Raw genomic sequence first — 25,993 nt, 5'->3', positions numbered from 1 at the left:
TGTGCTTAGGGTCGTTGTCCCATTGGAAGGTGAACCTTCACCCCAGTCTGAGGTCCTGCGTGTTCCGGAGCAGGTTTTCATCAAGGATCTCTTCCCTCAATCCTGACTAGTCCCCCAGTCACTGCGACTGAAAAACATCCCCAGAGCACGATGCTGCTACAACCATGCTTCACTGAAGGGATAGTGCCAGGTTTCCTCCATACGTGACGCTTGGCATTCAGGCCAAAGAGTCTACAGTTGAAGTCGGTAGTTTACATGCACCTTAGCCAAATACATTTAAACTTAGTTTTTCACAATTCTTGACATTTTAATTCTAGTAAAAATTCCCTGCCTTAAAGTGGTGATCCTAACTGACCTATTTTAAGAATGTTTAATGTCAGAATAATTTGGGTGAATTTTGGTCCATTCCTCCTGACAAGGCTGGTGTAACAGTCAGGTTTGTAGGCCTCCTTGCTCGCACACGCTTTTTAATTTCTGCCTACAATTTTTCTATATGCTTGAGGTCAGGGCTTTGTGATGGCCACTCCAATACCTTGACTTTGTTGTCCTTAAGCCATTTTGCCACAACTTTGGAAGTATGCTTGGGGTCATTGTCGACTTGGAAGACCCATTTGTGACCAAGCTTTAACTTCCTGACTGATGTCTTGAGATGTTGCTTCAATATATCCACACAATTTTCCTACCTCATAATGCCATCTATTTTGAAGTGCACCAGTCCTTCCTGCAGCAAAGCACCCCCATGACATGATGCTGCCACCCCCGTGCTTCACGTTTGGGATGGGTTTCTTCAGCTTGCAAGCCTTCCCCTTTTTCCTCCAAACATAACGATGGTCATATTGGCCAAACAGTTCTATTTTTGTTTCATCAGACCAGAGGACATTTCTCAAAAAAGTACGATCTTTGTCCCCATGTGCAGTTGTGAACCGTAGTCTGGCTTTTTTATGGTGGTTTTGGAGCAGTGGCTTCTTTTTTGCTGAGCGGTCTTTCAGGTTATGTCGATATAGGACTCGTTTCACTGTGGATATAGATACTTTTGTACCCGTTTCCTCCAGCATCTTCACAAGGTCCTTTGCTGTTATGGGATTGATTTGCACTTTTCGCACCAAAGAACGTTTATCTCTAGGAGACAGAACGCGTCTCCTTCCTGAGTGGTATGACGGCTGCATGGTCCCATGTTTATACTTGCATACTATTGTTTGTACAGATGAACGTGGTACCTTCAGGCGTTTGGAAATTGCTCCCAAGGATGAACCAGACTTGTGGAGGTCTACAATTTTTTGTCTTGGCTGATTTCTTTTGATTTTTCCATGATGTCAAGCAAAGAGGCACTGAGTTTGAAGGTAGGCCTTGAAATACATCCACAGGTACACCTCCAATTGACTCAAATTATGTCAATTAGCCTATCAGAAGCTTCTATAGCCATGACATCATTTTCTGGAATTTTCCAAGCTGTTTAAAGGCACAGTCAACGTAGTGTATGTAAACGTCTGACCCACTGGAATTGTGGTACAGTGAATTATAAGTGAAATAATCTGTCTGTAAACAATTGTTGGAAAAAATACTTGTCCTGCACAAAGTAGATGTCCTAACCAACTTGCCAAAACTATAGTTAACAATAAATTTGTGGAGTGGTTCAAACACTTAGTTTGGAGTCATTAATACTAGTTTATGTAAACTTCTGACTTCAACTGTGTATCTTGGTTTCATCAGACAAGAGAAAATAGTTTCTCATGGTCTGAGAGTTTTTAGGTGCCTTTTGACAAACGCCAAGCAGGCTGCAAGTGCTGCGGAGATTATTGTCCTTCTGGGAGGTTCTCCCATCTCCACAGAGGACCTCTGGAGCTCTGTCAGTGTGACCATCGGGTTCTTGGTCCCTGACCAAGGCCCTTCTCCCCCGATTGGCCGGGCAGCCACTTCTAGGAACTGTCTTGATGGTTCCAAACCTCCATTTAAGAATGATTGAGGCCACTGTTCTTGGAACTTCAATGCTGCTGAATTGTTTTGATTCCCTTCCCCAGATCTTTGCCTCGACACAATCCTCTCTCGGAGCTCTATGGACAATTCCTTTTCCTTAGCTTGGTTTTTGCTCTGATATGCACTGTCAATTGTGGGACCTTTTATATAGACAGGTGTGTGCCTTTTCAAATCATGTCCAATCAATTAAATTGACCACAGGTGGACTCCAAATTGTAGACACTTCTCAAGGATGATCAATGGAAACAGGATGCACCTGAGCTCAATTTCGAGTCTCATAGCAAAAGGTCTGGATTCTAATGTAAATAAGGTTTTTATTTTTTCTTAATACATTTGTAAAACTGTTTAAACCTGTTTTCGCTTTGTCATTATGAGGTATTGTGTGTAGATTGAGAAATATTTTATTTAATCAGTTTTAGATTAAGACTGTAATAAAATGTGGAAAATATCAAGGGTTCTGAATACTTTACATTATTGCTCTGGTTTGAGTTGGGCTATAGGTTAATTGTTCAGTTTAATTTAATTTTAGATCCAGGTTAGGCTGCTAGGATTCTAGAGTTCCTCTGACTGACAAAGTTGTATCGGGTCGTTACCTCAACCACAAATTCATAAACCCTGCCTATCTCTTAATTAGATTTTTAACCTTAACCTGAACCACACTGCTAAACTTATGTCTAACCCTAGCTCTTAAACTCTAGGCGGCATTCTGCCTTCTAACATTTTTCAGCCTTTAGCTTCGCCCACGACTGGCTCGTGAACTACAATCCCGACGCTGTGTGTTGAACGATTAGAAACGTCGATAATCATGGCTTTTGAAACATATGGCCACTGTCTTTCATCACTGTTTTCAATCCTTCAAATAAAACCGATACACTTACTGTAGCAGTTTTGCACAGATCCATACAGCTATGTGGGTGACTTCCCGAGTTATGTTTACACACAGGTGTTCAGAGTAGGTTAATTAGCACAGGTGGTCACCTTTTCTGTAACATGGAGATTTGGCCGTGTGGGAACGCTAACCCTATAAAGGTGTTAAACAATAATCGTTTTCAGTTAATTTTTGCAATCTTGCCGCTCTGGTAACTAGTAGAAACCTGAGACTAATGGTATTTGCATGCAGTAGAGCAGCGTTGAGAGAGCGAGAGGAAGAGAGAGGGGAAAAAATACAACTCTGTCCTCGGGACCCCAAGGGGTACACGTTTTGTTTTGGCCGTAGTACTACACGGTTGGTTTTGTTTTGGCCGTAGTACTACACGGTTGGTTTTGTTTTGGCCGTAGTACTACACGGTTGGTTTTGTTTTGGCCGTAGTACTACACGGTTGGTTTTGTTTTGGCCGTAGTACTACACGGTTGGTTGTGTTTTGGCCGTAGTACTACACGGTTGGTTGTGTTTTGGCCGTAGTACTACACGGTTGGTTGTGTTTTGGCCGTAGTACTACACGGCTGGTTGTGTTTTGGCCGTAGTACTACACGGCTGGTTGTGTTTTTGGCCGTAGTACTACACGGCTGGTTTTGTTTTTGGCCGTAGTACTACACGGTTGGTTTTGTTTTTGGCCGTAGTACTACACGGTTGGTTTTGTTTTTGGCCGTAGTACTACACGGTTGGTTTTGTTTTTGGCCGTAGTACTACACGGTTGGTTTTGTTTTTGGCCGTAGTACTACACGGCTGGTTTTGTTTTTGGCCGTAGTACTACACGGCTGGTTTTGTTTTTGGCCGTAGTACTACACGGCTGGTTTTGTTTTTGGCCGTAGTACTACACGGCTGGTTTTGTTTTTGGCCGTAGTACTACACGGCTGGTTTTGTTTTTGGCCGTAGTACTACACGGCTGGTTTTGTTTTTGGCCGTAGTACTACACGGCTGGTTTTGTTTTTGGCCGTAGTACTACACGGCTGGTTTTGTTTTTGGCCGTAGTACTACGCGGCTGGTTTTGTTTTTGGCCGTAGTACTACGCGGCTGGTTTTGTTTTTGGCCGTAGTACTACGCGGCTGGTTTTGTTTTTGGCCGTAGTACTACGCGGCTGGTTTTGTTTTTGGCCGTAGTACTACGCGGCTGGTTTTGTTTTTGGCCGTAGTACTACGCGGCTGGTTTTGTTTTTGGCCGTAGTACTACGCGGCTGGTTTTGTTTTTGGCCGTAGTACTACGCGGCTGGTTTTGTTTTTGGCCGTAGTACTACGCGGCTGGTTTTGTTTTTGGCCGTAGTACTACGCGGCTGGTTTTGTTTTTGGCCGTAGTACTACGCGGCTGGTTTTGTTTTTGGCCGTAGTACTACGCGGCTGGTTTTGTTTTTGGCCGTAGTACTACGCGGCTGGTTTTGTTTTTGGCCGTAGTACTACGCGGCTGGTTTTGTTTTTGGCCGTAGTACTACGCGGCTGGTTTTGTTTTTGGCCGTAGTACTACGCGGCTGGTTTTGTTTTTGGCCGTAGTACTACGCGGCTGGTTTTGTTTTTGGCCGTAGTACTACGCGGCTGGTTTTGTTTTTGGCCGTAGTACTACGCGGCTGGTTTTGTTTTTGGCCGTAGTACTACGCGGCTGGTTTTGTTTTTGGCCGTAGTACTACGCGGCTGGTTTTGTTTTTGGCCGTAGTACTACGCGGCTGGTTTTGTTTTTGGCCGTAGTACTACGCGGCTGGTTTTGTTTTTGGCCGTAGTACTACGCGGCTGGTTTTGTTTTTGGCCGTAGTACTACGCGGCTGGTTTTGTTTTTGGCCGTAGTACTACGCGGCTGGTTTTGTTTTTGGCCGTAGTACTACGCGGCTGGTTTTGTTTTTGGCCGTAGTACTACGCGGCTGGTTTTGTTTTTGGCCGTAGTACTACGCGGCTGGTTTTGTTTTTGGCCGTAGTACTACGCGGCTGGTTTTGTTTTTGGCCGTAGTACTACGCGGCTGGTTTTGTTTTTGGCCGTAGTACTACGCGGCTGGTTTTGTTTTTGGCCGTAGTACTACGCGGCTGGTTTTGTTTTTGGCCGTAGTACTACGCGGCTGGTTTTGTTTTTGGCCGTAGTACTACGCGGCTGGTTTTGTTTTTGGCCGTAGTACTACGCGGCTGGTTTTGTTTTTGGCCGTAGTACTACGCGGCTGGTTTTGTTTTTGGCCGTAGTACTACGCGGCTGGTTTTGTTTTTGGCCGTAGTACTACGCGGCTGGTTTTGTTTTTGGCCGTAGTACTACGCGGCTGGTTTTGTTTTTGGGCCGTAGTACTACGCGGCTGGTTTTGTTTTTGGGCCGTAGTACTACGCGGCTGGTTTTGTTTTTGGGCCGTAGTACTACGCGGCTGGTTTTGTTTTTGGGCCGTAGTACTACGCGGCTGGTTTTGTTTTTGGGCCGTAGTACTACGCGGCTGGTTTTGTTTTTGGACCGTAGTACTACGCGGCTGGTTTTGTTTTTGGACCGTAGTACTACGCGGCTGGTTTTGTTTTTGGACCGTAGTACTACGCGGCTGGTTTTGTTTTTGGACCGTAGTACTACGCGGCTGGTTTTGTTTTTGGACCGTAGTACTACGCGGCTGGTTTTGTTTTTGGACCGTAGTACTACGCGGCTGGTTTTGTTTTTGGACCGTAGTACTACGCGGCTGGTTTTGTTTTTGGACCGTAGTACTACGCGGCTGGTTTTGTTTTTGGACCGTAGTACTACGCGGCTGGTTTTGTTTTTGGACCGTAGTACTACGCGGCTGGTTTTGTTTTTGGACCGTAGTACTACGCGGCTGGTTTTGTTTTTGGACCGTAGTACTACGCGGCTGGTTTTGTTTTTGGACCGTAGTACTACGCGGCTGGTTTTGTTTTTGGACCGTAGTACTACGCGGCTGGTTTTGTTTTTGGACCGTAGTACTACGCGGCTGGTTTTGTTTTTGGACCGTAGTACTACGCGGCTGGTTTTGTTTTTGGACCGTAGTACTACGCGGCTGGTTTTGTTTTTGGACCGTAGTACTACGCGGCTGGTTTTGTTTTTGGACCGTAGTACTACGCGGCTGGTTTTGTTTTTGGACCGTAGTACTACGCGGCTGGTTTTGTTTTTGGACCGTAGTACTACGCGGCTGGTTTTGTTTTTGGACCGTAGTACTACGCGGCTGGTTTTGTTTTTGGACCGTAGTACTACGCGGCTGGTTTTGTTTTTGGACCGTAGTACTACGCGGCTGGTTTTGTTTTTGGACCGTAGTACTACGCGGCTGGTTTTGTTTTTGGACCGTAGTACTACGCGGCTGGTTTTGTTTTTGGACCGTAGTACTACGCGGCTGGTTTTGTTTTTGGACCGTAGTACTACGCGGCTGGTTTTGTTTTTGGACCGTAGTACTACGCGGCTGGTTTTGTTTTTGGACCGTAGTACTACGCGGCTGGTTTTGTTTTTGGACCGTAGTACTACGCGGCTGGTTTTGTTTTTGGACCGTAGTACTACGCGGCTGGTTTTGTTTTTGGACCGTAGTACTACGCGGCTGGTTTTGTTTTTGGACCGTAGTACTACGCGGCTGGTTTTGTTTTTGGACCGTAGTACTACGCGGCTGGTTTTGTTTTTGGACCGTAGTACTACGCGGCTGGTTTTGTTTTTGGACCGTAGTACTACGCGGCTGGTTTTGTTTTTGGACCGTAGTACTACGCGGCTGGTTTTGTTTTTGGACCGTAGTACTACGCGGCTGGTTTTGTTTTTGGACCGTAGTACTACGCGGCTGGTTTTGTTTTTGGACCGTAGTACTACGCGGCTGGTTTTGTTTTTGGACCGTAGTACTACGCGGCTGGTTTTGTTTTTGGACCGTAGTACTACGCGGCTGGTTTTGTTTTTGGACCGTAGTACTACGCGGCTGGTTTTGTTTTTGGACCGTAGTACTACGCGGCTGGTTTTGTTTTTGGACCGTAGTACTACGCGGCTGGTTTTGTTTTTGGACCGTAGTACTACGCGGCTGGTTTTGTTTTTGGACCGTAGTACTACGCGGCTGGTTTTGTTTTTGGACCGTAGTACTACGCGGCTGGTTTTGTTTTTGGACCGTAGTACTACGCGGCTGGTTTTGTTTTTGGACCGTAGTACTACGCGGCTGGTTTTGTTTTTGGACCGTAGTACTACGCGGCTGGTTTTGTTTTTGGACCGTAGTACTACGCGGCTGGTTTTGTTTTTGGACCGTAGTACTACGCGGCTGGTTTTGTTTTTGGACCGTAGTACTACGCGGCTGGTTTTGTTTTTGGACCGTAGTACTACGCGGCTGGTTTTGTTTTTGGACCGTAGTACTACGCGGCTGGTTTTGTTTTTGGACCGTAGTACTACGCGGCTGGTTTTGTTTTTGGACCGTAGTACTACGCGGCTGGTTTTGTTTTTGGACCGTAGTACTACGCGGCTGGTTTTGTTTTTGGACCGTAGTACTACGCGGCTGGTTTTGTTTTTGGACCGTAGTACTACGCGGCTGGTTTTGTTTTTGGACCGTAGTACTACGCGGCTGGTTTTGTTTTTGGACCGTAGTACTACGCGGCTGGTTTTGTTTTTGGACCGTAGTACTACGCGGCTGGTTTTGTTTTTGGACCGTAGTACTACGCGGCTGGTTTTGTTTTTGGACCGTAGTACTACGCGGCTGGTTTTGTTTTTGGACCGTAGTACTACGCGGCTGGTTTTGTTTTTGGACCGTAGTACTACGCGGCTGGTTTTGTTTTTGGACCGTAGTACTACGCGGCTGGTTTTGTTTTTGGACCGTAGTACTACGCGGCTGGTTTTGTTTTTGGACCGTAGTACTACGCGGCTGGTTTTGTTTTTGGACCGTAGTACTACGCGGCTGGTTTTGTTTTTGGACCGTAGTACTACGCGGCTGGTTTTGTTTTTGGACCGTAGTACTACGCGGCTGGTTTTGTTTTTGGACCGTAGTACTACGCGGCTGGTTTTGTTTTTGGACCGTAGTACTACGCGGCTGGTTTTGTTTTTGGACCGTAGTACTACGCGGCTGGTTTTGTTTTTGGACCGTAGTACTACGCGGCTGGTTTTGTTTTTGGACCGTAGTACTACACGGCTGGTTTTGTTTTTGGACCGTAGTACTACACGGCTGGTTTTGTTTTTGGACCGTAGTACTACACGGCTGGTTTTGTTTTTGGACCGTAGTACTACACGGCTGGTTTTGTTTTTGGACCGTAGTACTATATCGAGCTGGTTCAAATGATCAAAGCTTGATGATTAGTTGATTATTTTGAATCCGCTGTGTAGTGCTAGGGCAAAAACCCAAACTTGCTCCCCTTGGAGGACCGAGTTTGGGGAACCCATGTACTAAAGGACTTCTGGCCTGCAGGCCTCCGTGCAAATCTCTAATCACAACAAATAAACGATCTTCTTGTAACGGAATCTTTGTCATTAGTTGCAATTTTTAAAACACTTTAGGCTAACCAATTGTTTTGGGCTCCCAAGAAGAGAAGCGGTCTAAGGCACTGCATTACAGTGCTAGAGGCGTCACTACAGACCCTGGTTCAATTTCAGGCTGTATCACAAATCAAATCAAATTTTATTTGTCACATACACATGGTTAGCAGATGTTAATGTGAGTGTAGCGAAATGCTTGTGCGTCTAGTTCCGACAATGCACTAATAACCAGCAAGTAATCTAACCTAACAATTCCACAACTACTACCTTATACACACAAGTGTAAAGGGATAAAGAATATGTACATAAAGATATATGAATGAGTGATGGTACAGAACGGCATAGGCAAGATGCAGTAGATGGTATAGTGTACAGTCTATACATATGAGATGAGTAATGTAGGGTATGTAAACATAAAGTGGCATAGTTTAAAGTGGCTAGTGATACATGTATTACATAAAGATGGCAAGATGCAGTGGATGATATACAGTACAGTATATACATATACATATGAGATGAGTAATGTAGGGTATGTAAACATTATATTAAGTGGCATTGTTTAAAGTGGCTAGTGATACATTTTTACATAATTTCCATCAATTCCCATTATTAAAGTGGCTGGAGTTGAGTCAGTATGTTGGCAGCAGCCACTAAATGTTAGTGGTGGCTGTTTAACAGTCTGATGGCCTTGAGATAGAAGCTGTTTTTCAGTCTCTCGGTCCCTGCTTTGATGCACCTGTACTGACATCGCCTTCTGGATGATAGCGGGGTGAACAGGCAGTGGCTCGAGTGGTTGTTGTCCTTGATGATCTTTATGGCCTTCCTGTGACATCGGGTGGTGTAGGTGTCCTGGAGGGCAGGTAGTTTGTCCCCGGTGATGCGTTGTGCAGTCCTCACTACCCTCTGGAGATCCTTACGGTTGTGGGCGGAGCAGTTGCCGTACCAGGCGGTGATACAGCCCGACAGGATGCTCTCGATTGTGCATCTGTAGAAGTTTGTGAGCGCTTTTGGTGACAAGCCGAGTTTCTTCAGCCTCCTGAGGTTGAAGAGGCGCTGCTGCGCCTTCACAACGCTGTCTGGGTGGGTGGACCAATTCAGTTTGTCTGTGATGTGTACACCGAGGAACTTAACTTTCCACCTTCTCCACTACTGTCCCGTCGATCTGGATAGGGGAGTCCCATAGGGCAACCGGACATATTTGGGAGTCCCATAGGGCGGAGTACAATTGGCCCAGCGTCATCCAGGTTAGGGTTTGGACGGGTTAGACCGTCATTGTAATTAAGAATTTGTCCTTAACGGACTTGGCTCTTTTAAATAAATACAAAACTGCTAGTGGTTTAAGTGGATTTATTAGAACAGTTGGTAGTCACAAGATCATAACCAAGGGGCAGTTAAACACAAGTGTGTACCAAATGAGTCCCTTTTATAGCGATCTACGTTTGATTAGGTGGCCCATAGTGCTCGATATAAGGATTAGGCTGCCATTTGGGACGTGATGAAGGGATAGCTATGATGGTGAGTGATTCTTTATGTAAAACTGATCTCTACAGCTGAGGATGAAAACAAAAAACCCACTACTAGTCCTCAGCAGCTTAATCATACCTGGGAAGGGAGTCCCACTAGTCCTCAGCAGCTTAATCATACCTGGGAAGGGAGTCCCACTAGTCCTCAGAAGCTTAATCATACCTGGGAAGGGAGTCCCACTAGTCCTCAGCAGCCTAATCATACCTGGGAAGGGAGTCCCACTAGTCCTCAGCAGCTTAATCATACCTGGGAAGGGAGTCCCACTAGTCCTCAGCAGCCTAATCATACCTGGGAAGGGAATCCCACTAGTCCTCAGCAGCCTAATCATACCTGGGAAGGGAATCCCACTAGTCCTCAGCAGCTTAATCATACCTGGGAAGGGAGTCCCACTAGTCCTCAGCAGCTTAATCATACCTGGGAAGGGAGTCCCACTAGTCCTCAGAAGCTTAATCATACCTGGGAAGGGAATCCCACTAGTCCTCAGCAGCTTAATCATACCTGGGAAGGGAGTCCCACTAGTCCTCAGCAGCTTAATCATACCTGGGAAGGGAATCCCACTAGTCCTCAGCAGCCTAATCATACCTGGGAAGGGAGTCCCACTAGTCCTCAGCAGCTTAATCATACCTGGGAAGGGAGTCCCACTAGTCCTCAGCAGCTTAATCTTACCTGGGAAGGGAGTCCACTAGTCCTCAGCAGCTTAATCTTACCTGGGAAGGGAGTCCCACTAGTCCTCAGCAGCTTAATCATACCTGGGAAGGGAGTCCCACTAGTCCTCAGCAGCTTAATCATACCTGGGAAGGGAGTCCTTCTACTCCTCAGCAGCTTAATCATACCTGGGAAGGGAATCCCACTAGTCCTCAGCAGCTTAATCATACCTGGAAAGGGAGTCCCACTAGTCCTCAGCAGCCTAATCATACCTGGGAAGGGAGTCCCACTAGTCCTCAGCAGCCTAATCATACCTGGGAAGGGAGTCCCACTAGTCCTCAGCAGCCTAATCATACCTGGGAAGGGAGTCCCACTAGTCCTCAGCAGCCTAATCATACCTGGGAAGGGAGTCCCACTAGTCCTCAGCAGCCTAATCATACCTGGGAAGGGAGTCCCACTAGTCCTCAGCAGCCTAATCATACCTGGGAAGGGAGTCCCACTAGTCCTCAGCAGCCTAATCATACCTGGGAAGGGAGTCCCACTAGTCCTCAGCAGCCTAATCATACCTGGGAAGGGAGTCCCACTAGTCCTCAGCAGCCTAATCATACCTGGGAAGGGAGTCCCACTAGTCCTCAGCAGCCTAATCATACCTGGGAAGGGAGTCCCACTAGTCCTCAGCAGCCTAATCATACCTGGGAAGGGAGTCCCACTAGTCCTCAGCAGCCTAATCATACCTGGGAAGGGAGTCCCACTAGTCCTCAGCAGCCTAATCATACCTGGGAAGGGAGTCCCACTAGTCCTCAGCAGCCTAATCATACCTGGGAAGGGAGTCCCACTAGTCCTCAGCAGCCTAATCATACCTGGGAAGGGAGTCCCACTAGTCCTCAGCAGCCTAATCATACCTTGGGAGTCCCACTAGTCCTCAGCAGCCTAATCATACCTTGGGAGTCCCACTAGTCCTCAGCAGCCTAATCATACCTGGGAAGGGAGTCCCACTAGTCCTCAGCAGCCTAATCATACCTGGGAAGGGAGTCCCACTAGTCCTCAGCAGCCTAATCATACCTGGGAAGGGAGTCCCACTAGTCCTCAGCAGCTTAATCATACCTGGGAAGGGAGTCCCACTAGTCCTCAGCAGCCTAATCATACCTGGGAAGGGAGTCCCACTAGTCCTCAGCAGCCTAATCATACCTGGGAAGGGAGTCCCACTAGTCCTCAGCAGCTTAATCATACCTGGGAAGGGAGTCCCACTAGTCCTCAGCAGCCTAATCATACCTGGGAAGGGAGTCCCACTAGTCCTCAGCAGCTTAATCATACCTGGGAAGGGAGTCCCACTAGTCCTCAGCAGCCTAATCATACCGGGGAAGGGAGTCCCACTAGTCCTCAGCAGCTTAATCATACCTGGGAAGGGAGTCCCACTAGTCCTCAGCAGCTTAATCATACCTGGGAAGGGAGTCCCACTAGTCCTCAGCAGCCTAATCATACCTGGGAAGGGAGTCCCACTAGTCCTCAGCAGCCTAATCATACCTGGGAAGGGAGTCCCACTAGTCCTCAGCAGCCTAATCATACCTGGGAAGGGAGTCCCACTAGTCCTCAGCAGCCTAATCATACCTGGGAAGGGAGTCCCACTAGTCCCCAGCAGCCTAATCATACCTTGGGAGTCCCACTAGTCCTCAGCAGCCTAATCATACCTTGGGAGTCCCACTAGTCCTCAGCAGCCTAATCATACCTTGGGAGTCCCACTAGTCCTCAGCAGCCTAATCATACCTTGGGAGTCCCACTAGTCCTCAGAAGCCTAATCATACCTGGGAAGGGAGTCCCACTAGTCCTCAGCAGCCTAATCATACCTGGGAAGGGAGTCCCACTAGTCCTCAGCAGCCTAATCATACCTGGGAAGGGAGTCCCACTAGTCCTCAGCAGCCTAATCATACCTGGGAAGGGAGTCCCACTAGTCCTCAGCAGCCTAATCATACCTGGGAAGGGAGTCCCACTAGTCCTCAGCAGCTTAATCATACCTGGGAAGGGAGTCCCACTAGTCCTCAGCAGCCTAATCATACCTGGGAAGGGAGTCCCACTAGTCCTCAGCAGCCTAATCATACCTGGGAAGGGAGTCCCACTAGTCCTCAGCAGCTTAATCATACCTGGGAAGGGAGTCCCACTAGTCCTCAGCAGCCTAATCATACCTGGGAAGGGAGTCCCACTAGTCCTCAGCAGCTTAATCATACCTAGGAAGGGAGTCCCACTAGTCCTCAGCAGCCTAATCATACCGGGGAAGGGAGTCCCACTAGTCCTCAGCAGCTTAATCATACCTGGGAAGGGAGTCCCACTAGTCCTCAGCAGCTTAATCATACCTGGGAAGGGAGTCCCACTAGTCCTCAGCAGCTTAATCATACCTGGGAAGGGAGTCCCACTAGTCCTCAGCAGCTTAATCATACCTGGGAAGGGAGTCCCACTAGTCCTCAGCAGCCTAATCATACCTGGGAAGGGAGTCCCACTAGTCCTCAGCAGCTTAATCATACCTGGGAAGGGAGTCCCACTAGTCCTCAGCAGCCTAATCATACCTGGGAAGGGAGTCCCACTAGTCCTCAGCAGCTTAATCATACCTGGGAAGGGAGTCCCACTAGTCCTCAGCATCCTAATCATACCTGGGAAGGGAGTCCCACTAGTCCTCAGCAGCCTAATCATACCTGGGAAGGGAGTCCCACTAGTCCTCAGCAGCCTAATCATACCTGGGAAGGGAGTCCCACTAGTCCTCAGCAGCCTAATCATACCTGGGAAGGGAGTCCCACTAGTCCTCAGCAGCCTAATCATACCTGGGAAGGGAGTCCCACTAGTCCTCAGCAGCCTAATCATACCTGGGAAGGGAGTCCCACTAGTCCTCAGCAGCCTAATCATACCTTGGGAGTCCCACTAGTCCTCAGCAGCCTAATCATACCTGGGAAGGGAGTCCCACTAGTCCTCAGCAGCTTAATCATACCTGGGAAGGGAGTCCCACTAGTCCTCAGCAGCCTAATCATACCTGGGAAGGGAGTCCCACTAGTCCTCAGCAGCTTTATCATACCTGGGAAGGGAGTCCCACTAGTCCTCAGCAGCTTAATCATACCTGGGAAGGGAGTCCCACTAGTCCTCAGCAGCCTAATCATACCTGGGAAGGGAGTCCCACTAGTCCTCAGCAGCTTAATCATACCTGGGAAGGGAGTCCCACTAGTCCTCAGCAGCCTAATCATACCTGGGAAGGGAGTCCCACTAGTCCTCAGCAGCTTAATCATACCTGGGAAGGGAGTCCCACTAGTCCTCAGCATCCTAATCATACCTGGGAAGGGAGTCCCACTAGTCCTCAGCAGCCTAATCATACCTGGGAAGGGAGTCCCACTAGTCCTCAGCAGCCTAATCATACCTGGGAAGGGAGTCCCACTAGTCCTCAGCAGCCTAATCATACCTGGGAAGGGAGTCCCACTAGTCCTCAGCAGCCTAATCATACCTGGGAAGGGAGTCCCACTAGTCCTCAGCAGCCTAATCATACCTGGGAAGGGAGTCCCACTAGTCCTCAGCAGCCTAATCATACCTTGGGAGTCCCACTAGTCCTCAGCAGCCTAATCATACCTGGGAAGGGAGTCCCACTAGTCCTCAGCAGCTTAATCATACCTGGGAAGGGAGTCCCACTAGTCCTCAGCAGCCTAATCATACCTGGGAAGGGAGTCCCACTAGTCCTCAGCAGCTTAATCATACCTGGGAAGGGAGTCCCACTAGTCCTCAGCAGCCTAATCATACCTGGGAAGGGAGTCCCACTAGTCCTCAGCATCCTAATCATACCTGGGAAGGGAGTCCCACTAGTCCTCAGCAGCCTAATCATACCTGGGAAGGGAGTCCCACTAGTCCTCAGCAGCCTAATCATACCTGGGAAGGGAGTCCCACTAGTCCTCAGCAGCTTAATCATACCTGGGAAGGGAGTCCCACTAGTCCTCAGCAGCCTAATCATACCTGGGAAGGGAGTCCCACTAGTCCTCAGCAGCTTAATCATACCTGGGAAGGGAGTCCCACTAGTCCTCAGCAGCTTAATCATACCTGGGAAGGGAGTCCCACTAGTCCTCAGCAGCTTAATCATACCTGGGAAGGGAGTCCCACTAGTCCTCAGCAGCCTAATCATACCTGGGAAGGGAGTCCCACTAGTCCCCAGCAGCCTAATCATACCTGGGAAGGGAGTCCCACTAGTCCTCAGCAGCCTAATCATACCTGGGAAGGGAGTCCCACTAGTCCTCAGCATCCTAATCATACCTGGGAAGGGAGTCCCACTAGTCCTCAGCAGCTTAATCATACCTGGGAAGGGAGTCCCACTAGTCCTCAGCAGCCTAATCATACCTGGGAAGGGAGTCCCACTAGTCCTCAGCAGCCTAATCATACCTGGGAAGGGAGTCCCACTAGTCCTCAGCATCCTAATCATACCTGGGAAGGGAGTCCCACTAGTCCTCAGCAGCTTAATCATACCTGGGAAGGGAGTCCCACTAGTCCTCAGCAGCCTAATCATACCTGGGAAGGGAGTCCCACTAGTCCTCAGCAGCCTAATCATACCTGGGAAGGGAGTCCCACTAGTCCTCAGCAGCCTAATCATACCTGGGAAGGGAGTCCCACTAGTCCTCAGCAGCCTAATCATACCTGGGAAGGGAGTCCCACTAGTCCTCAGCAGCCTAATCATACCTGGGAAGGGAGTGCTTTCCTTTTTATTTGTCCACAGTGGAGGTACTTTGTCATCTGCCAATTCCCATTTTATCAGTAATGTTTTTTTCAGGCTTCTCTTATTGTGCCCCCACTAACCCTGGGCCATATTCATTAGTGCACACCGTAGCAAAATGTTTTTGCAATGTTCAATAAAACATTTGTTACATTTTTTACGAGTTCAGGTAGTACGTCTCTGTTTTGGCCCGTTTGCTTCCGCTTGGTTCGAAGTGAATACACCCCAGGCCTGTCCTAGTGCCCTTATACCCTGGTGGTTAAACGTGGTCTAGTCTGTTGGTCTGCAAGGCTCTCTGCTCTCTCTCGTCTCCTGCCTCGGTTTCATTCCAGGGATTAGTTTGGCTTGGAAAACCAATCCATCCGTCATGGAATCAAGTCTAATGAAAGCTTCAGCTTTGCTGGATTGAAATGGGGGGGAGGTCTGGAAATAGAAATAACCTAGGTTTGTAATCCGTTATAACTGTTGGAGACAAACCTCTATTCCGCATCCATCTGAATCAAATTTTATTGGTCACATAAACATCTTCCCAGATGTTATTGCTGGTGTAGCGAAACGCTTGTTTTCTAAAAGACCATGGAAAGGAATAATGATCATAGTAATAACATAGGGCTGGGTCATATATCAAACTCATTAGATTCATTCGTATTTTTAAAATGATTTGTGTTTTTTTATCAGCGTTTGTCTGCTGGTTCGTTCATGTTGTCTTTTTGGTCTCATCTATTTAACTCCTGTGCTATGTGCACCTTCCCATTTACACCAGAGATCTGGATATAATGAGGAGATGCTCATGTCTCCGTCCTAACAATAGGAGTTGTGCTGAAGGCAGGTGACAAGTTTAGGTCCAAAATAAGCCCATAGAAACACATTGGGCTTATTTTGGCAAGAGTGAAACCTCTCGCTTCACCTCTTCCTGTTTACACACACCAATCCTCTCCCCCTGCCACACACTACAACAAAGATGATGAGATCACTTCTTCCTCTGACAAGCGGTTTGAACTCGCCATTTGAGATTTGGTCCGACCAAATCGGTCATTTGGACTTAAACACATGAAGACATGATTTGACTGTAATAGAAAAGATGACCTTTTAATGACAACCTTCTGTCTCAAATGACATGCGGAGCAGACACTACTCAAATAGGAGTATCTATGAACCTTTATTCATTCTAGAAAATGTTTGCTCAGTGTGTCGTGTTTATTGCGGTACCACATACCACTAACAGCATTTTAGCCAAAGACTGTTATACTAGCAGTCTAGTCTGTGCAATAAGCATAAACACAATTTATATAAGGAATTGGCAACTCGTTCTCAATCTGAAAAACAAGGTAGGCCAATTGAGTTACACATCTGATCAAGGTGGACAGGTTAGCATGCATGCTTTTCGGCATGCCGTTCAATAAGTTGAGACGGACAGAAGGGTGTGTTCATAGCATCTACGTTGACATACACAGGCTTCACAACATCTGTCTGAAGGTCCCCCGGTACCGTTTGGTTAATGGAAGTATACTGTGCATTTGGAAAGTATTCAGACCCCTTTACTTTTTCCACATTTTGTCACGTTAGAGCCTTATTCAAAAATGTATTAAATAGTTTTTTCCCCTCATCAATCTACACACAATACCCCATAATGACAAATGTATTTTTTTTTATATACATTTGCAAAAATATCACATTTAAATAACTATTCAGACCCTTCCCTCAATTAAACTCCATTCCTAAAGAGGTTTTCAAAGACCTGTTTCAGATTCATGGCATCTGGGAAGTTTTTCCCATTCTTCTCTGTAGTTCCCCTCAAGTTCTCTCAGGTTGAATGGGGAGCATCACTGCACAGCTATTTTCAGGTCTCTCCAGAGATGTTCGATCGGGTTCAAGTCCGGGCTCTGGCTGGACCACTCCAAGGACATTCAGAGACTTGTCCCGAAGCCACTCCTGCGTTGTCTTGGCTGTGTGCTTAGGGTTGTTGTCCTGTTGGAAGGTGAACCTTCGCCCCAGTCTGAGGTCCTGAGCGCCCCGGAGCAGGTTTTAATCAAGGAGCTCTCTACTTTGCGCCGTTTATTTTTCCCTCGATCCTGGCTGGTCTCCCTGCCGCTGAAAAACTTCCCCACAGCATGATGCTGCCTCCATGCTTCACCATAGGGATGGTATTGGCTAGGTGCTAAGTGCTGCCTGGTGTCCTCCAGACGTGACGAATGGCATTCAGGCCAAAGTGTTCAATCTTGGTTTCATCAGACCAGAGAATCTTGTTTCTCATGGTCTGAGAGTCTTTAGGTGCCTTTTGGCAAACTTTAAGGGGGCTGTCATGTGGCTTCCGTTTGGCCACTACTGTAAAGGCCTGATTGGTGGAGTGCTGCAGAAATGGTTGTCCTTCTGGAAGGTTCTCCCATCTCCACAAAGGAACTCTGGAGCTCTGTCAGTGACCATCAGGTTCTTGGGCACCTCCCTGACCAAGGCCCTTCTCCCCCAATTGCTCAGTTTGGCTGGGCGGCCAGCTCTAAGAAGAGTCTTGGTGGTTACAAACTTCTTCATTTAACACTGTCAACTGTGGGACATTATATAGATAGACAAGTGTGTGCCTTTCCAAATCATGTCCAATCAATTAAATTTACCACGGGTGGACTCCAATCAAGTTGTAGGAACATCTCAAGGATGATCAATGGAAACAGGATGCATCTGAGCTATATTTCAAAATTCATAGCAAAGGGTCTGAATACTTATGTAAATAAGGTATTTCTGTGTTATTTTTTAATACCTTTGCAAAAAAATGTAACCTATTCACGTTGTTATTATGGGGTATTGTGTTTGAGGAACAAAATAAGGCTGTAACATAACAATGTTGAGGAAGTGAAGGGAGATGAATACTTTATAAATGTATGTGGAGACTTAGTGACACAAGGTGTGAAATACATGTACATCTTATCTCTGATATACAGTAGTTAATCCAGCTCCCACTGTGATAATGCTGTTTTGTCATACACCAGTTCTTGTATTCAACCTTGAGTGGAATTTGTATTTAACCTTGCAGTCAAGCCAACTTGTTCAACACGTAACTAACCTTATCTTTAGAGTATTGATTCTATGCATTATGTGAGGCTGCTAGATGGATCACCAACCCTTTTGCTGTAGCTATTGTAGGGATGTGACGGTTCTGGAGTTTTGGGTAACAATTAATTGTCTTGCAATTGACCGTAATCATTTTGGTTGAAAGATGTTGAGCTTGTAATCCATCATAATGCGTCTTTGACAATGAGCTATGACATCCTTAATTAATACAACACGTTTTTGGTGAAACCCACGTCTCAAAAACAAATGGTTTTGACCACTTGAAACTTTTGGAAACTAAGATTTTTACCCCCGACTGTACAGTTCTACTGTGCTCGTCCAGAAATGAACAACTTTACCCTCCATGTAGCAAGTAAAAACTGCTATTAGGGTAACTGTCTACTTAAGACAGTTACGCATTTTGTTTTTTGTTCACGTAATTGTCTATAATTGTTGGTTACTTACACAATAATACAATAATTGTGCCAGCCCTAGCTAATTGTGTCAGCCATAGCTAATGCTCTGATGCAGTGTTATGGGCCAACCTACTACGATTAGCTTTAAATCAATGGGAGGCTTGCCATTGGCAGTTGTGCTCCATACCTCCTTTTTTTCATTGGCTGGTGGCCTGAGCACAATCAATCAGCTGACTGGAAACTGTTGGTCAGCAGTGAGAGATAGCAGGAGAGCCTGAGAGAAGTGGGGGGGGGGGGGGGGGGGGGAGTAGAGGGTGACGATATGGAGGAAGAGCGAGAAATGGAGGGTTTGTGTGTGAGGGAGAGGCTCTCTGTTCACAAGGCTTTGCTTAAAGGCTGCTACCGGCTGCTGCTGTGCACTGACGGGGTGGGGGAAGGGAGCACTAACTACACTGGGTGCTTTTGGCACAGTCTTTCTACAGGAAGCACATACAGTATAGAGATCACATCTAAAACGTGAAATCTTTTCACTGCAATTCCATCAGGGAATCCATAGAATCTTGCTTAGTTGACTTGATTTTGATAGATTTTCCACAAGTGGAAGAGGGTTGTTTGCCATGTGTTTGTTTAATGTCACATTAGTGACGAAAGATTACACGGTATTCAGTTCACAGGCCTCGTGGTAGTGTTGCACACATCCATCCCCATGTCAGTCGACATCTGTTTTTAGATGTGTCCACGCTGGCCAGCCAGCTAGCCTACTGGTGTGACAGGTTTGAGGAGAAACATGCGTACCCCTGTTTTTCTCCACACGGAAGAGCACTTTATTTTTTATTTATTTATTTCACCTTTATTTAACCAGGTAGGCTAGTTGAGAACAAGTTCTCATTTGCAACTGCGACCTGGCCAAGATAAAGCATAGCAGTGTGAACAGACAACAACACAGAGTTACACATGGAGTAAACAATAAACAAGTCAATAACATGGTAGAAAAAAAAGAGAATCTATTTACAATGTGTGCAAAAGGCATGAGGTAGGCAATAAATCGAGTAATTACAATTTAGCAGATTAACACTGGAGTGATAAATCATCAGATGATCATGTGCAAGAAGAGATACTGGTGTGCAAAAGAGCAGAAAAGTAAATAAATAAAAGCAGTATGGGGGTGAGGTAGGTAAATTGGGTGGGTAGTTTACAGATGGACTATGTACAGCTGCAGCGATCGGTTAGCTGCTCGGATAGCAGATGTTTAAAGTTGTTGAGGGAGATAAAAGTCTCCAACTTCAGAGATTTTTGCAATTCGTTCCAGTCGCAGGCAGCAGAGAACTGCAAGGAAAGGCGTCCAAATAAGGTTTTGGCTTTAGGGATGATCAGTGAGATACACCTGCTGGAGCGCGTGCTACGGGTGGGTGTAGCCATCGTGACCAGTGAACTGAGATAAGGCGGCACTTTACCTAGCATAGCCTTGTAGATGACCTGGAGCCAGTGGGTCTGACGACGAACATGTAGCGAGGGCCAGCCGACTAGGGCATACAGGTCGCAGTGGTGGGTCGTATAAGGTGCTTTAGTAACAAAACGGATGGCACTGTGATAGACTGCATCCAGTTTGCTGAGTAGAGTATTGGAAGCTATTTTGTAGATGACATCGCCGAAGTCGAGGATCGGTAGGATAGTCAGTTTTACGAGGGTAAGTTGGCGGCGTGAGTGAAGGAGGCTTTGTTGCGGAATAGAAAGCCGATTCTAGATTAGAGAGAAATCCCAATTCTGCACACTGCACAATACTTTTTGAGGAGGTTTTCATTTCAATGGGCTGGGACTTGTCGCTGCCTGAGGGTTGTGGAAAATGTCATTCCTACTCTTCCGTAGCGGGCTTGAGTTCAACTACATGGCTTGGCAATAAAGGCATTCATTTAACTGAATAGTCAACGTGAAGTTCCAAGATCTTGGAAAAGCCTAGAATGTGGGAACGGAAACGGGCTTAGGCTTTTGACTGTCTCGGCCACAAATAATTAACTTTCTTTTGACGTCAGTCCCAGCTGAGCTAAAAAAACAACCCCTAGAGGCTTTAATCTTTTTTTAAAGGCATCACAACAATCAAATGTTTATATGCTATGACTTGGCCTACAAGGAAAAGTTCTGGATTGGGCTACATGGGTTCTCAAGAATGAGACTTTGTAGTTTGATTGTTACATAATTTGTATAATCCAAAGAATACATTTGGATCTTAATGAGGTAGGTTTGTTACCCTGATCCGCTAACCTTAGTCATGACCACCTTGCCAGGCTAGTCCATAACAAAAAGACAGGCTGGTCATTAAGAGTGAAGGTGAAGAGAAGCATGTTTCACTCCTTACTGACTGGGCGATGAAAAGGTTCACGGGTTGGTTTAACCCTGTAATTAATTGGCTTGGAGTAAGCGAGAGCTGAGGGCTTTGCTAAAAGTTTGATTTCACAAGACCAACCCATTGACCCAAAGTAAAATATAGACCGGCTTAGGTCAGGCCCAATGACACACAGTACTTCGTGGACAGACTTGGTCAGTCATATCTTTCACATCACAGAACTTCCCAGCTTTGTAGACTATTGTGATTCTAGTAGAATGCTTATTGCTATTATGCAAAAAATGAAACCTAAAACCATATGGGACATGTCTAATTTGTATACCACCAATCAAGCTGTCAGCTGACGCTAGCCTAAATGGTAGAAAGACTAGAACCACTCCCATCCATACATCTCATTAGCCCTCTGAGCCCTGGTGCTGCAGTGCCAGAGATGACTTACTGCGCTGGTTCCTCTGCTCTACGGCAGCACTCTGTTTAGTGTAGCCTGAATACAGACTTTAATTTAAACGCTACATGGTTGAGAATATCTCCAACTGTTAGACCTTTCACAGAAAATAGGTCACAGCTGCAGTGGAATACTGTATGTCCCAGAAGAAGACAAACACATTGTATAACTAACTGCAGTGTAATAACAGTGTATATTAGTGTTTCCTCCTTTTATTGAGCTTTTCTGCTTAGTGCCTAGTTTATGTATAATTGAGTACAGAGGTTGTGGAAAATATGTCTCCATAGGAATAACTTTTTGGAGCAAAGTTACCGCCAAGAATCTCGAACATCAAAGACGATTCACAAATTTGCATCAGCAATTAAATCAACACTGCTAAATCCACGTGTATTGGGCTCACTCCATTTAAAAAAAGGATCATGTTAGTGTTGCTCTTAAACCTGTGTAGTAACACTAATTAAACAACCGAAGTGACCTAATTCTAACCAACCCTCTCCTCTGTCTCCAGAACTCCATCCGACACAACCTCTCTCTCCACAGTCGTTTCATGCGGGTGCATAATGAAGGAACGGGGAAGAGTTCCTGGTGGATGGTCAACCCAGAGGTTGGGAAAAGTGGCAAGGCTCCACGACGACGGGCCGTATCCATGGACAACAGCAACAAGCTGATCAAAGGTGCTCGAGGCCGCGCCGCAAAGAAAGCATCTCTAGGCCTACAGACCTTCCAAGATGGCAGCTCCGAGAGTTTATCTTTGTCCTGTAGCCTGTCCAAGTGGACAGGAAGTCCCACATCACGCAGCAGTGACGAACTGGACACCTGGACAGACTTCAGGTCACGTACCAACTCCAACGCCAGCACGGTCAGTGGCCGCCTCTCCCCTATCCTGGCCAACCCGGAACTGGACGAGGCTCTGGATGACGACTCGATCGCGCCCCTCTACTCCAGTCCCAGCAGATTGTCCCCCTCCACCGCCACCCTCGGTCTGGGCGACATGGCCCTTACTAAGAACCTCAACGACAGGCTCTCTGACCACCTGATGGGCGACTTGCTTGACAACGTCAGCCTGACGGCGTCCCAGCAGCCCCAGGGGCAGGAAGTGGAGAGCAGGACCAATCAGACGGGGAGCTCAGTGTTTACCTACACGTGTCCAGGAAGCGGCAGTAGTCTGGTCGTCCCGTCCTCCGGCAGCTTCGGCCCTCCCGGCACCATCTTCCTGCTCAGCCCCCCACCCTCCTCAGTGGCCTCCCTACGTCAGTCCCCCATGCAGACTATCCAGGAGAACCACCAAGCTTCCTTCTCCTGCCTGTCCTCTCGTTTCAACCACCACCACACCCTGCAACACCTAATGAACCTGGAGACCCATGGCAGCCATGTCAGCGACGTCATGCTCACACACTCTGACCCGATGATGTCACAAGCCAGCGCCTCTGTCACTTTGTCCCAGAATTCCCAGCGGAATGCTATGCTTCTCCGCAAGGACCCTATGTCATCATCAATCCGGGACTTTGCTGCAGGTCCGAATTCAAAGACTTCCTCAGTGCCCGGTTGGTGGGCTCAGGCTGGCTTGTCAACACCTGACAATGAAGTCTTGTGCGCAAGCAATGAATTGGCCCAGCAGGCCAACCAGCTTCTCCAGCACCTTCCATTTCCCAGTAGAAATTATTGTATGCAGCTTGGTGGCTCAGGTACCAACAGCAGATCTGGAAGCCTTTTGCAGTTGAATGCTCAGGACCACTTCCCAATACCTGCAGACCTTGATCTGGAGGTGTTCAACAGCAGCCTGGACTGTGACATCATATGTAATGAGCTGATGGACGCTGACTGCCTTGGCTTATGCTTTGACCACTCTCCCCTGCGCTCTGGTACTCAGACCACTAATAACTTAAGTACAGCAGGGGGATTCTCCAGCTCCAAACAAACCTCTTCTTCCCCAAGCTGGGTTCCAAGCTAGCTGAGGTACGGTACTACACGGTGCCCGGTCTCAGAACAGTGTCAGGGTTGGGGACAGTTTGAATTTCAGTTAAGTTAATTCAATGGAATTTCAGTGTACTTGCTGAATTGACATGGAATTGAACCCAACCTTGATCAGTATAGAGAGTGATCATTGCAGGTGAGCTTTCATAACTCATGCATATTGTGCAACTTGATTGTATAGCAGGGCTAAGTGTCAAGTATTCAATTATTTTCTTCTTTTTATTATCAGACATTACATATTTAGAACTGCAAGTGTCTGGAAGACAAGATGGAGATGAGCTTCTTGTACCCTAAACCATGTTCCAAAAACAAGGAGGCTTGAGTCTGATTTCAGGGCAGGTATTCACAAACCATCTGCCAGTAGAAGGGATGATCTAGGACCAGGTCCTCACTCTTATTCATAATGATCTGAAAGGCAAAAACGGATCTTAGATTAGCACTCGTACGCTGAGGTGCTGTGTGAATACAGGCCCTGGACTGTAGAGCTGTGTCTAGTCTGTTGGGACAGTGACAATTATTTTTCTTTAATTTTTTTAAAAACCTTTTTAACACCAGTGTTATCAGTGGGATTTTAGATGTAAATGTAAAATAGACACTGCTTTTAAGTCTCAGGGATTTTTCCTTATGTGGTGGATTGTAAACACTGATATATAAAATTAAACCTTTTTTTTTTTACCCTGCTTCCCATGTCATATTTCTTAACCATACATATGAACCAACACAATATTTTTACCAAACCATTTGTCAGTACAGTGGTTGACTGCCTGTTTACATCTAACAAGCTCCAGCAAATGTGACCTTTGTTGTAGATACTTGATTCAGCTTTTACTGGTATGTTCTCAGCCGAAAAGAGGACAAAAGAAACAATTGTTTTTGAAAAGCCTTGCATCAGTGCACAATTCCATGCACCTATATAATAAAACATATGGATTTTATATGTGTAACATCAAGTCCAAGGTAATCCACATTGTGTTAATTGTACTGTATGAAACTTGTGTTTTAATTTTCTTCAGTGATTTTAGTATTCAGTACTCCTGTGATAAACCCTGATAAGGATGACAAGTCTCTGCTTGTAAAGGGGGGACCTGATCCTAGATCAGCACTCCGAACCTGACACTTTATGAATGCGGGGCCCAGGTGCTGGATGGTTGTTATTCCTTAAACAAAGTGATGTAATTACAGCTTACAAAAATCATATTTTTTGAACATTTACATTGAATAAGCTATTACTCATGCTAAATATAGGCTAGGCCTAAAATATGATTATGGAAAATAACATTCCATGTAGAATCAGAAGCAACAAACTCTCAATGTTCTGAATTATTGCCCCAAAAATATGAAGTCAATATTTTGAGTTGATTTCCCACATGGAGTAGGACTACGTGAAGAGACGTTAACTAACTTCATAGCAACACCAAAGGAGGTCTTGTTAATTCATTTCGATGGATTTAAACTCCTAATACAACATATTTAGAATACAGTAATTGGATTGGTTTTGGGATGTTTTTATGCTGAAACAAGTTGTTTGTAATCATCCTTAAAGGAACAATCTGCAGTTGCTATGTCTGTTTTTAGACTTTCAAATTAATGATGCATACCCATTGATTCTTGAAGAATGTAACATAGATGCCTCATGTGCTTACCTCAACTGTCGTAACCTATTAAACCCAAAATGTAAACAAACACTATATAGCCTAAACGTGGTTAAAACTATCATTGTGATATCATGGAGGTTCGGTCCTTGTATCCATAGCTCTGTCCATGAGTTTGAAAGCGCTTACATTTCTCCAGCCCCATCCCTCAGCAGTTTACCAAATCAGCGGCAGGGGTGTCCGCTTTGTTATTGTTCAAATCGCAGATTGCGCCTTTAATTAACAGTATTACTTCACGTACTGTGGATCAACACCCACTGCCTACCTATGTTTGTATTTACCTCACTGGTCCTCCATGAATTGCTTCTGCATTGCTTGCTGTTTGTGTTGTGACATCTGCTGATGTAAAAATAGCTTTATAAATACATTTGATTAACCACAACCATATTTGATTTCAGTTGGCTTTTCCTCATGTATTTTTCCACTTTGCATTATGTTATGTATGTCTGAGAAATGGTGCATGTAAATAAAAGCTTTGAAGCACTATAATTGTCTTAAATGGATGTTATTCTTCTATTGTATTGAATATCAATCTCAATGTGTATTTAAAAATGTTTACTCTGAAGGGCTCTGTTCTGAGACAAAGGGAAGTCTTTCACAAGAACGTCCTGCTATAGGAAATGGTTGCTAGGGAGACATGCCGCCATAAAATGGGGGGTTGCAACCAGATTCTGTTAAAAACAGAGCATTTCTATAGTTCTGTCTTGTGATAGGAATAGAATGGTGTGTGGAGACAAACTTGATTCATAAATTCAACAACAAACCATATTGAATTATTGTTAATCATCTATCCACAGTCATTGATTCATGGTGCAGTTCAGTCCAGGCAATCACAGCCTTCTCCTCTCCTTGTGACAAAGGAATTAGAACAATCCCTTGTCCTTGTGCACTTATTGGTGGAAGTGCACCTTGTGACCATTTCTTATTGGATGTGCTCA

General features: G+C 46.1%; 1 protein-coding gene across 1 annotated transcript in view; it reads left to right on the top strand.

Moving 5' to 3' along the window:
• foxo3a (forkhead box O3A) overlaps positions 1–25,554 on the top strand; it is a 30,437-nt gene extending 4,883 nt beyond the window's left edge. The window contains exon 2 of the mRNA XM_055865426.1: positions 21,938–25,554. Within this exon, the coding sequence (XP_055721401.1) occupies positions 21,938–23,380 (1,443 nt within the window). The 3' untranslated portion in view covers positions 23,381–25,554. The remainder of the gene's footprint in view (positions 1–21,937) is intronic.
• Positions 25,555–25,993: the final 439 nt, after the last annotated feature.

Source organism: Salvelinus fontinalis, chromosome 16, assembly GCF_029448725.1.
Source record: "Salvelinus fontinalis isolate EN_2023a chromosome 16, ASM2944872v1, whole genome shotgun sequence".
Classification (NCBI taxonomy): domain Eukaryota; kingdom Metazoa; phylum Chordata; class Actinopteri; order Salmoniformes; family Salmonidae; genus Salvelinus; species Salvelinus fontinalis.
Note: the sequence above shows the minus strand (reverse complement) of the source record. Positions and strands in the feature narration are given on the sequence as shown.